We start from the raw sequence: 16,449 nt of genomic DNA on the forward strand, positions 1-16,449 counted from the left end.
CCTGGAGCAGCCTAAGTGACAAGATCCTCCACTATCCCAGTTTTTATACTTCTGGGCTTTTAATTATTACTTCGTACAATTTGTTAAATGCTGGTAATTTGCTTAACTGGCTTAACCCTCCAGTGGACTGGAGAGTTTCTGCTGGTATCTACCTGAGATTTCCCCTGCACTTTGGCTTGATCTCGTGTAGTTTAGCAGGCTATTGAATGGCAAATAAGTTGTTTAATATTTTATTTTCTTTAATGGCATTTTTGCACTGAGATAGAAAATTACCCCTGTAGTTCCTCTGAAATTTCTAGGCCTTGGGCACTTTATTTTTGCTGCCTGCTGCCTCCTTAAGACCATGGTCTGTACCTCACTGCCCTGGTTCTGGCTGAGCTGCTGTGCCAAGGTTCCACTGTAACACAAATCTTTGTCTCGTCTCTTTGAGCCTCCTGTGGCTTCTTGCAGAGACTGTTCACCAAGCAAATGATCGGCTTTCGATTAGTTATACAGAGAGGCTGCACCAATGACTCTTTATTGGATAGCTGTCCCAACCACAGTGTATAATTTGGAAAGAAAAATGGGGCATAAAGCAGCTTACCAACATATACTGGTCTGAACATAGTGATTCAGGGTACTCTACTTCACACTTCACTGCCCACCTGATGGATAATGCCCTTCACACTGACTGAATTGCTCTTTTCTCAGTTCAGGCAGTGCTCTCCTCATATCTGGAAAATACCAGAGTTAGAGACTAGAAGAAAAGTGGCAGATGATATCTGCCCATATTTCCCACCTACAGGTTGCAATGTATGTGTTGGAGAAAAATCCCTAGGCTTATCTTTCTGGTAAATGTCACAAACCACCTTGATAATGAAAACAAAAATAACTGTGAACTACTCTTGTAGCAAAAAACATCTACTCTGCTTGCTGAAGGGACCTCATGTCCTGCAGTAGCATAAAGAGCAGGGTTGTTTTACACTGGGAATAATCAACCTCAGACTTCGTTGCAGGTAATTAGGAATATGTTGTCTCAGCTCTGACATGACATGTATTAGCTGGGCTTCTGCTAAGAAATGGTGCCAACGGAACAGGCTGGGGAAGGTTAATTGAAGCCCAAGTCTGCGGTAGTTTGCGATGTTCGAGCTAAGTGGGGTAAATGTATAGATTTCATTTTAAAGCACAATGCTGTGACACATTTATCTTTCTTAACATTATGAAATGCAAAATCCGGTTTTAATAAATTTCCATTCTTAAAAATGCATAAAAAGTGCTGTGAAATGGCTCTGCAATTTGAAAAGGACTTAAAATTTCTTTTTATTGATATTTTCTCTTTATGCCATTGAGTGTTACTTTAACACCATTTTTTAATTCATAAGGTCATTAAATACAATTACGGTCTACAGATGACAGAGTTTATAAATCCTGACATGATTTCTTCTGCACATCTCTCCTGCTCATTTATATTGCAAGTGGCTTCTGCTATCAAAAATCCCAGTTCTTCTGCTTAGACATGCTCGAATAATTTTTTGGTCAACCCAGGATCCTCTTTTTAGCTGTATGCAGTTGTAGAGATCTACCAGATCCATCACAGAAGCCTTTGTACATGTCCCTTTTGCATTTTGCAACACCTCACATAGCGCCACATGCAGAAATGTTGGCTTGGGGAAGGACATAAATCCATTCTTCCCTCTCCATCCTTTCTAGATTCTTCCATGTATTACTCACTGTGCTAGGTACACAACTGGCTGAAAAATATAGCCTTTCAGAGAAGGAGGAATAACTTATAATAGGAGCTGTAATGTTACTGCCCTTTTTCTTAAAACATTCCAATTACTCTGAAATGTCCCATAGAAGAGAGACTGTCTGATTATAGGGCTTATTGCAAACCAAGAACAGTTACTTATTCATCCAAAGAAACCTGATAATAGGACCAGCTTGGACCAATTGAACTTAATGGGGATTTTTTTTTGCCTGTAGCTTCAATGACAAGAACACTGTAGTCATGATGTTCTAAGTGAAGAAAGTTTAAAAAAATAAAGAAAAGGACGATTAACAAATTATGTCATCAGTACACTGATTAACCCTGTTCCTTCCACATAGCTATGCTATTAAAAATACACATCTGTTGTGTAAAAGTTGCCCTTAGCAATAAAACCAAAGCAGAAAAAAAAGACATACATTAATATCAACACAGCATGGACAGCCAGTCAAAAGAGGTGATTTTCCAACTGTATTTAGCTTTATTGTGGCCTCACTTTAAATGCTTTGTGCAATTCTGGGCTCCGCAATATAAAAAGGGTATTAAAGTCCTCGAGAACATCCAGGGGATTGCAACAAAACTTGCAAAAGTGTTGGAGAGTGCATCCTGTGAGGAGAGGCTGAGGATATTTGGTTGTCCAATTTGGAGAAGAGAAAGCCTAGAGGCAACCTCATTGCTCTGTGCAGCTCTCTGAGGATGGGAAGCAGAGAGACAAGTGCTGGGCTCTGCACCTGGGAACAACTACAGGGCAGGAATGGCACAAAGCTGCACCAGAGGAGGCTCAGACTTGGCATTAGGAAACACTTATTTCCTGTATGAGAGGTCAAGCACTAGAATAAGCTTCCTAGAGAGGTGGCTGATGTCCCATGCCTGGCCATGGTCAAGAGGGACTTGGACAAAGTCCTCAGCATCATACCTTAACTTTTGGTTAGCTCTGAAGTAGTCAGGCAGTTGGACTAGATGGTCTTTGATGGTTCCTTCCGACTGAACTACTCCTCTCCTCTCCTCTCCTCTCCTCTCCTCTCCTCTCCTCTCCTCTCCTCTCCTCTCCTCTCCTCTCCTCTCCTCTCCTCTCCTCTCCTCTCCTCTCCTCTCCTCTCCTCTCCTCTCCTCTCCTCTCCTCTCCTCTCCTCTCCTCTCCTCTCCTCTCCTCTCCTCTCCTCTCCTCTCCTCTCCTCCTCTAGTCTGGTCTAGTCTAGTCTAGTCTAGTGTACTCTACACTACTCTACTCTACTCTACTCTACCCTACCCTACTCTTCTCTACTCTACGCTGCTCTACACTACTCTATTCAAATTTGTTTTTTTTTTCTTTTTCAAGTAGAGGGTTAGTAAAACCTCCTTGTCAAATAATGTAAAAAGATGCAGGAACTTGAAATGCAAGCTTTTCTAACGTACACAGTTATGAGAGAGAGATACCAGGCAAGGTGTTGGTCTGGTGGATGAGAAGTGTTCACTTTTCTGGGAGGAATAAATCAAAGGATTCTGTCACAAGGTAAAATAATTTACATCAATAGGGAAATACGATATTTATGTATCTCAAAACCATCTTGAGTAGTGCCTCATAACCAGAATATATGTGCTAGCCAACTCAGAAATGGGCATCACAGCATTTGATGCCAGATTTTCTCAGACAGCATGCACATGAAGAACTCATTTATTTGTTAGATGTCACTGCTGGTGAGGTCATTAGTAAGGCGATGAATTCTCTACTGGCATAACTGTTGCTGACTACTGAGCTTCATGGTGTGTCTATAAAATATAACAAAGAAAATCCATATGAGGGGATGAGTATGTTCCATGTAATAACAAGCGGTCTTTTCCTATATCAAGCCATCCCCAAACTACACTTGAACAAAGCAGGAAACTTTAAGAGGGAGATATATGAGGGTTATTTCTCCAACTTTGTCCAACTCAACTTTATGCTTTTTTTTTCTTCCTGAGAAGCACAGAATAAATCCAAGCTGTGATGACTGGGGAGAGCAGAGACTGCCTGAAGGCAGTGAGCAGATGTGTAGGCTGAGTGAGAAATTATAAGCAAAGAGAAAACTCAGACTAAGAGGATTTGAGCTTCATCAAACTTCATCATTAACAGAAGGATAGAGAGAAATAAGGACAGAGGAATGAGATCTATAAGGGCTTAACAGTCATGATTTCTTTCCTGTGGCCCTGTCAAGAATTTTCAAAGGAGAGGATGCTGACTTTGGCCTCTTGCATAGCACATTTCCTAGGCTCACCTAGGACTAGAAGGTCCTTTACCTGTCTTTTTCAGTGTAGGCTCTATTTGCAGTTCTATAGATTTGAATACATTTCACTATATATATATTTTTTTTTTCTAGGAAGAGAAAACACTTGGGCATTTTACACCTGTTCTCACTAATGACCTCTGTGCTTTAAAACAAATGGAATAATTTTCAGGGTTTAATGGGCTTTTGCCTTCAACAGCTACAAATAATCTAATTATCTAGCCACCCTGGGTACTGGATGATTTAAGAATTAAAGACACGATTAGAATCTGTTACAGTAATTAGAATCCATTTTAAACCAATTGCCTGTGGCATTACATGGTCTAGTGAAAGAAAGGCTGCTGGCTAAATGCTCTTCTTCTACTAATGCAAAAAATAAATGTTAGCACAGTATTTTTTTTTTACTAAGAAAATTGAGATTTCAGAAGTCAAGTCAATCAAGTTGCCTGTCCCTTTTTATGCAATTTGCTCTTTAAATATGTCACACATCATTGAAGCTAACAGCTAACAGAAGGATGACCACAGATCAACTGGGCTTTGGATGAGATTCACTGGACAAATTTGTACTTTTAGAAAATAAAGGGAAAATTAAAAATTTAGTGAATGGAAAATTCATTACTTACATAACTTAGAAGTCATAATGAAAGAGATATGGGTAGGTTGGGAAATATGAGGAGAACTTCTGCAGACAGAGAAAGCCATGACCCACAGATCAGACAGAATCATTCACGGGAGTTAGCAAGTAGGAGCAAGTAGGTGTATGACAGTGACCCAGCTGGTACAACATTTCTGAATTTCCAGAAAGCTCTGACAACACTGCTTGATCCAAAACTGCTTAGGAAATTAAGCTATGACTGCAGAGGAAAAAGGATCTTCTCACGGGTAAAGGATGAGTTGAACCACAGAAAACAAGCGGTAGGATTTGGTGAATGATTCCCACCATGATGGCAGTAGAAATTAGCATGCTGCAGCCCTCTGTGTTGGCCAGTGCCAGTCAGCTCATCTGTGACCTGTTTGTGTGGAAACTGAACACTGAAACAGAGTAAACACACTGGCAGCCGTTGGCTGGATAGAACTGGTAGAGGATCCTCATAAGTTTCATCCAACAGGCAGCAAGGCAACGTCAGGAAGAAAAGTGTTGTACGTTAGTTGGAGGGGAATACTTCCCATATGTGCATTATTCAGGAAAGAGACTTTGGAATCATTCAGCTTAGTGTGTCCTAAAGGATAGCAGCATGGTAGTACTTATTAAGGTGGGAAGTGAGAACAAGACAGAAAACGTAATATTGGATGAACTTGTGATGTGTTCACACTTTGAATAGTACAGTCGGGCCACCTGTCTCAAAGAAAATGTTAGAAGTGCTAGAAGAGATTCAGAGAGGGATATAAAGATGACCTGGACATGGGATGCTTCCATGCAAAAAGATCCAAAAGGGATTGGGACTCAGCCTGGTAAATAAATTATTAGAGAGGGCTATGCAAGAGGGTTAACTAAGAATGTTGACAGTGAGGAAGCTATTTAAGCTCTTTGATTGAAAGGTTCCCCCGCTTACTCCAGGCAAAATGAGCTTCTGTGCAGGGGAACATGGGGCATTTCATTTCTTTCTTTGCCTTCTTACTCTCAATCTCATGCATCATGCTAGTTCACAGGACACCAGCTGAGCTGCAAACTGTAGAGGCAAGGGGAGCCAAAGGTTATCTGAACTGAGGCTGGAGGGCAAAACCTTGAGAAACTCCTGTCCCTCTGAATTTGTCACTGAAATTTCAGCCACACTGTGAGCTGGGGAAAGTGTGCTGTGCCTGGCACTGTTTTTGCCTGTGTTAGCTGTTCCTATGTGAACATGCAAGATGTTAAATAATTTATAGCACTGCCACTCTTAAGTAGCACTGAGAGCCTGAAGATTGGTAAATGATACATAGAGACCTCTGTTCAGAAACCCTTTTCTATTAGTAAATGATCTATAAATGACCTCATTCTTCAGAAATCATTTCCAATCTATTCTGAGTCATGTTGTGATGACTAAAGACAGGATCAGGATCAGTGACCAACTGCCAGTAAGTTGCACGGAAGATCCGGGATCTAGCAAGTTTCCTCATAGTTTATTGTTTTTTACTCAATATAGCAACATGCCATGCTGCAATCTCAGTCCAGACTGGCAATGGGCAGCTCAGAAACTCCTTTATAGCTTGTTTTATAGCACATCACATTCTCCACAGATCATTCCTGACCCGGTTCCCAGGCAGGGAACTGACACTGTCTTCCTTCAGCTCATCTTCTCATGCCCTTTGCTTCCATGGCACTAACAGCATCTGAGCAGTGCTTTATTCATGCATACCTCAGGGTCCTTTTTTGATTTCATTTGTATCTATTTAACCTACATGTTCTATTGATGATGTGCTATTTGTGAACGAAATGGAGCTTTATCCTATCAGCCCAACTATCTTTCAAACATCCACCACTGCCTTACATATGTCCTTATCCATCTGCAGAAAAGTGGATGCAATCTTCACTCATGCCACACTTGTGTGCCTTCCAGTAAAGCAAGGAGTTGTGTTTTTCAGATTTAAATAGGTCTGTCTTCTATCACTTGCCACAGTGATAACAAATAAAATCTGTGGCTCAAGATATCAAAGAGCAAACTCCTCCTTCTGTAGGACATAAACCATATTCTAACCAGAAGAGCTTAAATAATAGGATTCTTTTTATAAATTCATTTGAATAGTGATCTTATTTGGAAGCTCTGCTAGCAAGTCACTGTCTACAGAAAGCTGCTGAGGTGCACCGACCCTTGATTTGCTCATTCTGATCTTTCTATGAGTTTGTTAGCGCAGGCACCACGCACTAATACCAACAAATGCAGTACAGACAAATTTAATGAATACTTCACTTTTTTATGTCATGCAGAGAAAATGCTTACACTTAGCAGTGCCTGAGACTGGGGAAAAAAATGAAAAGACAAAATAATGTGTTTTGTACTGGATTAATAAGCAAAGGGACTGTGGTGTACGCAGTTCTGTGATTCTATGATTCTATAGCTATAGAGGTATAAGGTATGATTCATGTCATCTAAAGGGGAACATCTGCACCAAAATGAGTTGGCCTAGGCTTTTTGAATAGTTTATAGAGAGCCAGGTGTTTTTAGGGTGGAGTTCACATGCCCTGTGCTAGACATCTACATCTGGTCAGCTGGACACACTATGAGCCCCATGTAAGTGATGCTGTTTCACCTTGCTAGGTATGGGGTACTTTGGAGAGTGCACAGCTGCCCCTCTGATGAGAGAGAGAGCTACCACTATCACTTGATGTTCTGCAGAAGATTCAGCTATTCTAAGCCATAAATACGCCGGAGTGCAGACTGGGCTGAAAGAGGGATGCCAGGAATCTCAAGGACCATCAAGCTCCAACCCCCCTACTGCAGGCAGGGCCACCAACTTCCATATCTAATACTAGATTATATTGCTCAGGGCCCCATCCAACCTGGTCTTGAACACCTCCAGGGACAGGGCATCTCAACCTCTCTGGCAGCCTCTTCCAGCACTTCATTACTCATAAAAAAAGAACTTTCCCCTGATATCCAACCTAAATCTTCCCTCCCTCAACTTAGAACCATTTCTCCTTGTCCTGCTGTTATCTACCCTTTGGTAGGCTGCAATGAGGTCAGTGAATGAATAAGTGAGCTGCCAATGCACGGGTGCTCTGAAAAAATGGATGAGCCAAAGGGAGTAGTGCTTTCAGTATACTTGGAACCAACGCTTAAAGTTTGTGAAGAAAACCCTGATAGCATCAGATACCAAACACTTTCCATCTCCCACATCAAACAGCTCTGGACCAAAGGTGCTGTTACCATGTACAGTAACACATGACACTGCTATGTGGTTGCAAGTCTCTGGGTTACACCAATGCAAAGAGAGATTCTTCAGGTGAATCATTCGGGGCACCTCCTTAAGGCTGCAGCTCTGGGCTCTCCATTGGGAAACACTTCTCGTCTATGGTATAGGCAGAGCATCTAATGCCTCCTAAATGGGATACTGTACAAACCTCACCCTGTCTATCAGGAAAAAACAGGAAATATCTGGCCATGTGGAACATCTCTAAGTAAACTACCCTAATGAGAAGCTGGAACAATTGACTTACAGGAAAATCTTTTCAGTCAATATCTTTGTCAATATCTTTATTTTTTTGTTTTCAGATGTTATGGTAATGGTGGATAATCAATATGGGAAATAAACACATTTTCAAGACAAAACTGAACCTAACAGTCTTAGTGCTAATGTGTATTCCTTCTATAACTGTGCTGCTCAGCTTCACCTCCATTTCGTGTTGTTACTGTTGATTGTGTATTGCTTAATTACTACATTACAGCACTTCTTAAACTGTGGCAAGGAAAGTATTGCAGTCAGAGAACACAGTTTTAGACTGATATGTGTATGTGTCCCATCATCTCAAAAGCTAGAAATCTGCAATTACATGCTGAAATATTGCTCACTTACCAACTGATATGGTCCAAACAGCGATTATTTTTGCAAAAGCCTTTGTTCTTGAGTTAAACCTGCTGTGGTAGATGGGATTTCGAATGGCAATGTAACGATCCAATGAGATGGCACAGAGGTGCATGATGGAGGCAGTGGAGAAAAGCACGTCCAAGTAGATCCAAATGGCACACAGCTCCTTAGGCAGAGGCCACGTGTATTCTGAGCAAGAGAAAGTTGACATCAGCTATAATGTGACGTAGTCACATCTTCTGTTGCGAAGCATTTTTCTCACTGTGCATGTATTCCTAGGAAATGCTGGTAGTAAGGAAGCTGTCTGATAGCTTCTCTATTTCTCTTTTAGGAAATCTTTTTTTTTTTTTTTTTTTTTTTTTTTTTTTCTTTCATTTGCTTGCAAAGGCTCTGTTTGTTTTGGGGGGTTATTTATTTATTTCTTTGTTTGTTTGTTTATTTATTTATTTATTTTTCCCAGGCTGCAGTGTGGGTATGTGTTTTTCTTTTCTATGTGAATAATGCTTGATGTTGTAATCAACATCTATGGAAGGAGAAAAAAAATTTGTTACTGCACGTGTGGAATTTCTCAGTTTTCCATTAGAAATTATCGTTAGTGTGATTACTGTATTATTAACACCTGCTGATCTACAAAGCCTTCTAAATTCTGAAACTGAAACTTCAGATTTGGTGGCAGCTGGAGAAAGAAATATATTTAGTTGCATATCAGTGATGTTTATGACACCTATCTTTAGATAACTTATTTCCACATATTTAGATAGGGACAATATTCTAATATCATCAGTGTATATTGTCAGGCTACTACAGAGAAAGCAATCCAAAGATAATACATTAGAGTTTATCAGTATCAATTCTACATGTTCTTTGCTACAAACTAAGCCTTTCTTTTTCCTTGTTTTTTCCACTGGTAATGAAGAATAATTGATTACTGTCCTTTCTGAAAGCTATTGGAAGATGGCTATCATGTCTTGTCTATCTTTTTCTCTTCCAGACTAAGCAAAGCCAGTTCCTTTATCTTTTGCTTGCAGATGATGTTTACAGAACTTTTATGCCTCTTGTTTCTCTGCCCCAGAATCTATTTAATTTATCTTGCTGCAGTGACCAATGCTGGATCCTGTTCTTGATGCTGCTGAAAAGGCCTCCTGACTGCTAAGTGAAATACGAGCCTGCTTCGTGGGTCTTGCAGGAATGCTCTTACTTATCTAACCTGGAATGAAGAGGGCCTTTGGTATAAAAGCATCATACTTATGCTGCATACTTAGCTTATGATTCACTTTGACAGTCAGATCTGTTTCAAGATTCTGAAGCCTGGACTAATTTCCCCAGCAGGTGTTGGTTTGATATCTCTTCCTAAGTGGATAACTTTGCTTTTATCCTCACTAAATTTCATTTGTTCATTTTAGACTTTCTCTTTTGGGGTTGATGATTCTGATTCTGGGCATCTGAGTGCTTGTAGCCTCTCCCACTTTGGGCTTTTGGAAAATCGTGCAAGCTCATAGTCTATCCAAGTTGTTAAGCAGGCGTAGGCTAAGCAGAGCCCTGCAAAACCGTCATACCAAGGTCCTTCTAGTCCTGCAGGGAACCACCAGTAAGTCTTCTTGGGGCAAGTTTTGCAGTTAACCTTCCCTTGTCTTTTGGTGATTTAATTTACCACGTTAATTACCCAAGCTGCCCAAGAATGTGTTGCATAGGACAATGGTAAAGCTGATGTTGTAAGAAGATATTAGTTTTTCAGGGTGTGCCTGGCTCTTTTGGAAATACAGTACAACCAAGTTTGCAACAGAAGGATTAGAGGCAGAGGAATTAGGTCTGTGCCTAATTACATTTACTCTCTCTAAGCACTGCAGAGACCTATTTCCTGGTGCTCTTGGATGGCTGTAATGTGACTGACTCTAATAAGCCATACGGTATTTATGGATAAGTTTTATCTTTTTCCTGCTCTTCCAAAGAGGAAACCAGTCTCTGGAGAGCTCTAAATGAGGGCTGAATTTCTGAAGCATGTCTTCCTCGCAGCCTCTATGTCAGCCCAGGACAGTTTGCACAGGGAAAAAGCAGAAACTACTTTTGCGCTCAACACCATGCGCCTGTTCTCTTTCAGAACAGATTTGTCACACCCTTCTAGACTTCTTGTCCTTGCTCTAAACCTGGATATGGCAGGGATAGGCAGCATTCTTCAGATAAACCACCTTGGAGACTACGTGGCCATGAAATGGAAGACAGATGAGAGGAGCCAACTGCAGATGCAGTGCAAGTCAAGAAGGGTGCAGCCTCCTCCAGGCTGACCTTACGACATGTTAAGTGACATGTGAGATGGGGCACCTTGGTCTTGTGCCATCTTCTCACCATTGCCTAATTCACCCTTCTGCTTATCCAGGGGAAACAAAGCAAAACAAAACAAAGTAAAACAAAACATGGCTCATGAGAGCTCCTGATGTCTAGGAGCTCACACAAGGGAGACCCATCCGAAGAAGAGGCACATAATGCTTGCACATCTGTGAATGGTCAGGTTGTGAGGCTGAAAGGGAGAGCAGATAACACAGAGACAAGATTTTTCTCCTGTTGTACCTAGATAGTATGAAGAAGAGAAGTGTTTTCTCCCAAGGCCTTTCAGGAGAGGAGGTGGAGAAGTGAAGCTGACCAGGATTGGTAACAAGGGATATGGGAAAACTGAGTGATGAAGGGCTAAAGAAAGAGGAGAGTCTGTAGGCAGGCATGGTTGCTGAGAAGGCCTTGTGTACTGTTCTACCTTGTCAAAAGCACCTGAGCTGAGGCCTCAGAGTTAGTGCTGGGCTGCTCAGGAGCCCTTTGAGCACCTGATCCTTCTGCTGCAGCAGGGAAGAAGCATCTGCCAATAAACCCAACAACATCTCCATGCTGCCATGGGGCAAATCTCCAACAGATGTTCAGAACTAAGTGCATGTTTGCGTGGGAAAAAGTACTGCTCAACTCTGGGTGTTTTCTGATCTGTGGGCACATTCACCTTTCCTGGATGCTGTGAAAGTGTTGCAGAATGTCTTTTCAATGGGAGGCTGGAGCTGCTGGGTGAACGGAAAAGCCTGCCTGGCTTCTGTTGTGCAGGACATTTGGCCAAGGCATCCCAATGGGAATTGCACAAAATAGTGATAAGGTGTAGGGAAAGAAATCATCTCTGTTTCGAGTAAAATTGTCAAAATTTCCCTGCAAAGAGTGAGTGGAGGAGCAACCTCATTGCAAGTCCCTTGTTACAAAGGTCCCTAATTCTGACTGGGGATTACCACTATGGGTAGCATAGAATCATAGAATCATTTAGACTTGAAGAGGTCATCCAGTCCAACCATCTTCCTTCCATCACTAAACATCCTTTAGTGCCATATCCACACATCTCTTAAATACATCCAGGAATGGGGACAGCACCACTTCCCCAAGCAACCCATTCCAATGCTCAACCACACACTCCATGAAGAAATTCTTCCTAATATCCATTTTAACCCCCTGGCATGCCTTAAGGCCATCATCTTGCATCTTACTACCACGTGATGCCACCTGTCTGATGCTGCCTGTGGATTTGCAGGGCTGCCTGTAGGAATCCCAGTCCTCATCTCCCAGCCAGATATCTCCCAGCCGTTAGGGTTTGGGGCACTTTGGGGTTTCGTCGGCAGCAGAGCCTGGCCAGCAGGAGTCCCTGTTGCTTGTCTCAGGGAAGCAGGCAGTGTCAGGAAGGGTTTTTGTTCACCTTATGCAATGGACGGTTTCTGCAGCTTTACGCTGCTTCTCCAACGGCCAGAGTGATTGCACAATTAGTGCAATGAATCACAGCCTCATACCCTCAGCAGTGTCAGCACCATGCAGAAATGTGGTACTGGGAAATAAACTTCTAGTGTGCTGGATGAAACCTCTTGTAAGTTACAGCCTCGCACTCAGAGAGCTCTACTCCTGAAACCATGCGGCTATAGAAACCTTTGCAAACAACCTCGCTTTCCTCCTGGCATTGTCTGGCTTCTCTTTCAAATATAGCCACTTGCTTGTGGTACTGGAAAACTCATTTTTCAAAGTTTAGGGATGATAATAGCCTGACAATATTGACACTGAACACACAGGCTGCTGCTTTTTCCTACGCAAGCTGTGCTGCAAATGATTTCGGTACAAATGAGAAGAAAGGTCTGCTATATTAATCACCTACAAGGGTCTGAACTGTGAGTCATAATCCACTTAATTCTTAAATATCTTATGGAATTGAAGCTAATATTTAGCTTTGCTTCTGTAAATGTTAGTAAAAATTAGGCAGAATTAATTCCCATCCAGTTTTTAACTCCCACAGTATTTATTGCAGCCTGTCTCTGTAAGTGGAGGTCTAAGTAAGATGTTGGTGTTAAGGGAATTTTAAAGTTTGAATTACTTCATTAAAAAAATTAAAGGGGTTGCCAGCTTTTACTCTAAAGGCAGTCATTAGTCCTTCCACACATTTTTGCAAAGCAGAGTAACTGGCAAGACCCTATATTCCCACCAGAATTACTGAAATTTATAAGCCAGGGAAAACAATGAAAGAATAAGGAGAACAAAGCATCTTCATGCACGTTTTGAGACAATTCCATCAGCAAATGAGTAAATATCTATCAATCTGTTCTTACGTCCATTAACCACTTACATGCTTCCCGCATGGAGTGATTACAGTAAGAATGAAATAAGAACAATGCCAACACGTGCATGCAATGTTTAAAGCTTCCCTCAACATGCAGCAGATCCCACAGCTCGTACTCACCGTACAGTATGGTTAACATTGACACGGGCATGACAAGGAAACCCAGCAGCATATCAGCTATTGCAAGTGACATGAGAAAATAGTTAGTGGCATTCTGCAGCTTTTTCTCCAGTGACACAGCCATGATGACAAGAATATTCCCAGCAATGGTTAAAACAATCACTATCACTGTCAGCAGAGCTGGCCAGTTTTTCTCTGAGAGCTGAAAGAGGGAAGAGTAGCACGGAGGACTTTCACATGAAAGATTGGTCAGGTTTTCGGAGTCTGCAGTCAAGTTACAGAAATGTGACACATTAGTCTCTCCTGGTCCGTAAACGTTTCTGTAGAGTCTCCTCTCATGATTTATTTGCATTAAGGAGTTTGCAGTTGGGTTCACAGAGCTTTCCTCATCACAAAGGGTATCCATTGCTAAGTCTGAAATCGGTGAGATAAACGGTGAAAAATAGGAAACGGTCACCCTTTGTCACCATCAGGCTTTGCATTCCTCAACTGTCTGTGGCAGAAGTTGGTGGAGCCCAATCCTTTGTCAACTGCATTTTTACCATTAGCACGATGTAGAAAAACATACCAGAATTACTCCAAATGCCAAAATGTTTTGTTTTCTGTTCCATAGGAAGTCCAGAGTTGGCACTGAAAACCCAGGTAAAAAGCAAAGCCAAACTAGATGATAGAGACCGTGGACTTGAGGCTTGAGAGAGCAAAAATATTGTAGAAATAAGAGAGAAAAAACTTTTGCAGCCACTAGGACTCCCCTCTGGAGCTACATCTTATTGCCATTGGTAACTGTAATCACACAATTTTGAACACAGCAGTATTAAAATAGCTTGCCATACAAAGCAGCAGAGCTCTTGCTTCCCTGTTAAGAAAGTTGATTAAAGATTCTGTCCGGCATCTTTCTCTTGAAATAATTAGATATGCTCTTATTTATAGTGCATCTTCCATAATACGCCTGATATTCTGTTGCATTTCTGACTTCTGTTGCATTTCAGGATCATTTTCAGCCCCAGATCAGTGATTACACGTTCTGCTCCATGCTGATTTTTGTCACTAACTGCACCTTTTGGCCCAGCCTGGCTTCAAAATGGAAAAGAAAAAAACAGATACTATGATTTAAAAACAAAACAAAACAAGACAATTTAAGAGAGACTTACATTGCACTTTAGAGCCCACGCTCAAACTGCGTTTGGGTTCGCTCTGTGCCCCTGTCTGCCTGCATCCTTCAGCATTTAGCCAGTTTGGGGTTCTTTTTCTTCAGCCTCCTCCAAAACGGTGGCACTTGGAAAAAATCTTTTGGTTTGCTTGTTTTGTTTTGTTTTGTTTTGACTTCTAAACTGCACACTCGAGTGAAGCCAGCTCCTGTGCTGCGAGGCTCTCTCTTTTCTTCTGAGAGATAGGCTGCTCGCCGGCTCTTTCCTTGTGCGATTCCCCCGCCCCGGGGCAAGCTATATTTAAAATAATAATAATAGCAAAGCCCTTCGCACACAGTGACACAGAAGAAAGCACGCACACGAGGAAAAGCAGCCAGCAAGGAGGAATTACAGATTTCGACAGGAATGGAATTTCTTGCTCGCTGCCTCGTTCGGTTTGTCAGACCTCCCACTATTTGGATGTCACAAACTGCAAGGTAGCGACGGCAGGGGAGGGCAGTCCAAGCAGGGGATTTTTATTTTTTATTTTTTTTTTTGGCAAACCAGCAGTTTTTCATGGCATATTTTGGAGGTCCTGAGCTTGGGTCTTTTTCACACACTTTGCACACGTTGCATTTGCAGAGGATGCCTTGCAAACACAGCTGCATGCAATTACAGCGTTTCACAGGATGTAGGCTTAAAGAGATGAAATCTAAGGCTCGCAGTGGTAGATAGTAGTGAAAAACATAAGTGCAAGGCTTTTTCCATCTACAGGGGAAATTATGCAAGCCTTACAAGGAAGAAATAATGATCAGTCCCCTTCAGTTTTAACTCCACGTCTATGCTGGCACGCTTATCAAACTGGCAGTGGCTATTTATAAAAATGTGAAGTCAGCCTGACGTCCCTCCCATTTGTGAGGAGGGGATGTTACAGCGAACCCCAGCAACCTGTCCCAAAGAAGCATCCCAGATGAAGCAGGACTCTAATGCAAAGTAGCACACAGCAGATGGGGGATTTGTGTTCTCTGACAAATCAGCCTCTCACAGTCCATTCTGCCGCATGAAGTAAGCAACTCTTACATTTTCCACATAGCAGAAATGCTCCTCAGAAATTCCCCAAGACTTACTCTTGCCAAAAACTAAGCAGAGGAGTTGGGTGTGTGCTCCCATAGCTCAGGTTGGCATGCAGCATCCCTAACTCTCCTGCACATCTCAGGGGGCTGCAAATACATGGAGACTTGCCACAACTTTTCTGCTATGTGCTGATCTCATCAGCGGTCAAAGACTTATCAAAGGAAGTCCCAGGGCACATGCTCCATGTCTATGAGGCATTTTTTACTGTAAAGCCTCTCACAGTAAAGTCACTTTGGGATCAGTTTTGCAATCTACTCCCACACCAGCAGCTACCAGAGCAGGACAGAGCAGCCAGAGAGCAGCTCCTACTTGGAAATCAGAAATGAATCATCTCAACACTAAAGTTTCCCAGTCCCATAGAATAGCCCAGGAGACTATCAGACAGCATAAGCTGGTAAACAAGGCTGATAATGCTGAATTTAGCATGAAACATTTTAACCCTAACAGTGACACGTGAGAGCTCTTTCCCTCCCTCCTTTAACATGATAACCGAATTGGGTTACTACATTTAACAAGGGAATTCAGCATCTCGGCTCCAGAGATTTTAGCAGCTATCCCCATAAAGATGCTCTTGGTGTGAGAATGCAAACCTGCTGTAGATATGCTCCACTATTGCTGAACATGGCTACTTAGTGGGCTTAATAATCCTAGTGGTCTTAGAGGTCTTTTCCAACTTTTAATGAGTCTATGATTCTATGCGGGTTAAATATTAGAAAATAAATTATTAGAAAGGGTGGTGAGGCACTGGAACAGTCTGTTTAGGGAGGTGATGGAGTCACGATCCCTGGAGGTATTCAAGAAATGAGTAGACGTGGCACAGAAGGACATGGTCAGTGGGCATAGTGGAGATGGGCTGATGGTAGGACTGGATGATCTTAGAAGTCTTTTCTGACCTTGATGATTCCATTAATCTATGATTCTGTACTTGCAAAGAGGGACCCAAGACCCCTCGCCTAAGGG

The 16,449-nt window shown here is 42.0% G+C and overlaps 1 protein-coding gene across 2 annotated transcripts in view; it reads right to left on the reverse strand.

The window, feature by feature from the left end:
* Positions 1-14,813, reverse strand: part of HTR2A (5-hydroxytryptamine receptor 2A) — a 29,618-nt gene extending 14,805 nt beyond the window's left edge. The window contains exons 1-3 of one of the 2 annotated variants that reach the window (XM_048957544.1): positions 14,380-14,813; positions 13,229-14,298; positions 8,479-8,679 (exon numbers count right to left, since the gene is read on the reverse strand). In XM_048957544.1, the coding sequence (XP_048813501.1) occupies positions 8,479-8,679; positions 13,229-13,634 (607 nt within the window). In that variant the 5' untranslated portion in view covers positions 13,635-14,298; positions 14,380-14,813. Of the gene's footprint in view, positions 1-8,478; positions 8,680-13,228; positions 14,303-14,379 lie in introns of both variants that reach the window. The other variant, XM_048957535.1, reaches the window with a different exon arrangement.
* Between the last annotated feature and the right edge of the window lie 1,636 nt (positions 14,814-16,449).

The sequence above is a fragment of the Lagopus muta genome, chromosome 1 (assembly GCF_023343835.1).
Source record: "Lagopus muta isolate bLagMut1 chromosome 1, bLagMut1 primary, whole genome shotgun sequence".
NCBI lineage: Eukaryota > Metazoa > Chordata > Aves > Galliformes > Phasianidae > Lagopus > Lagopus muta.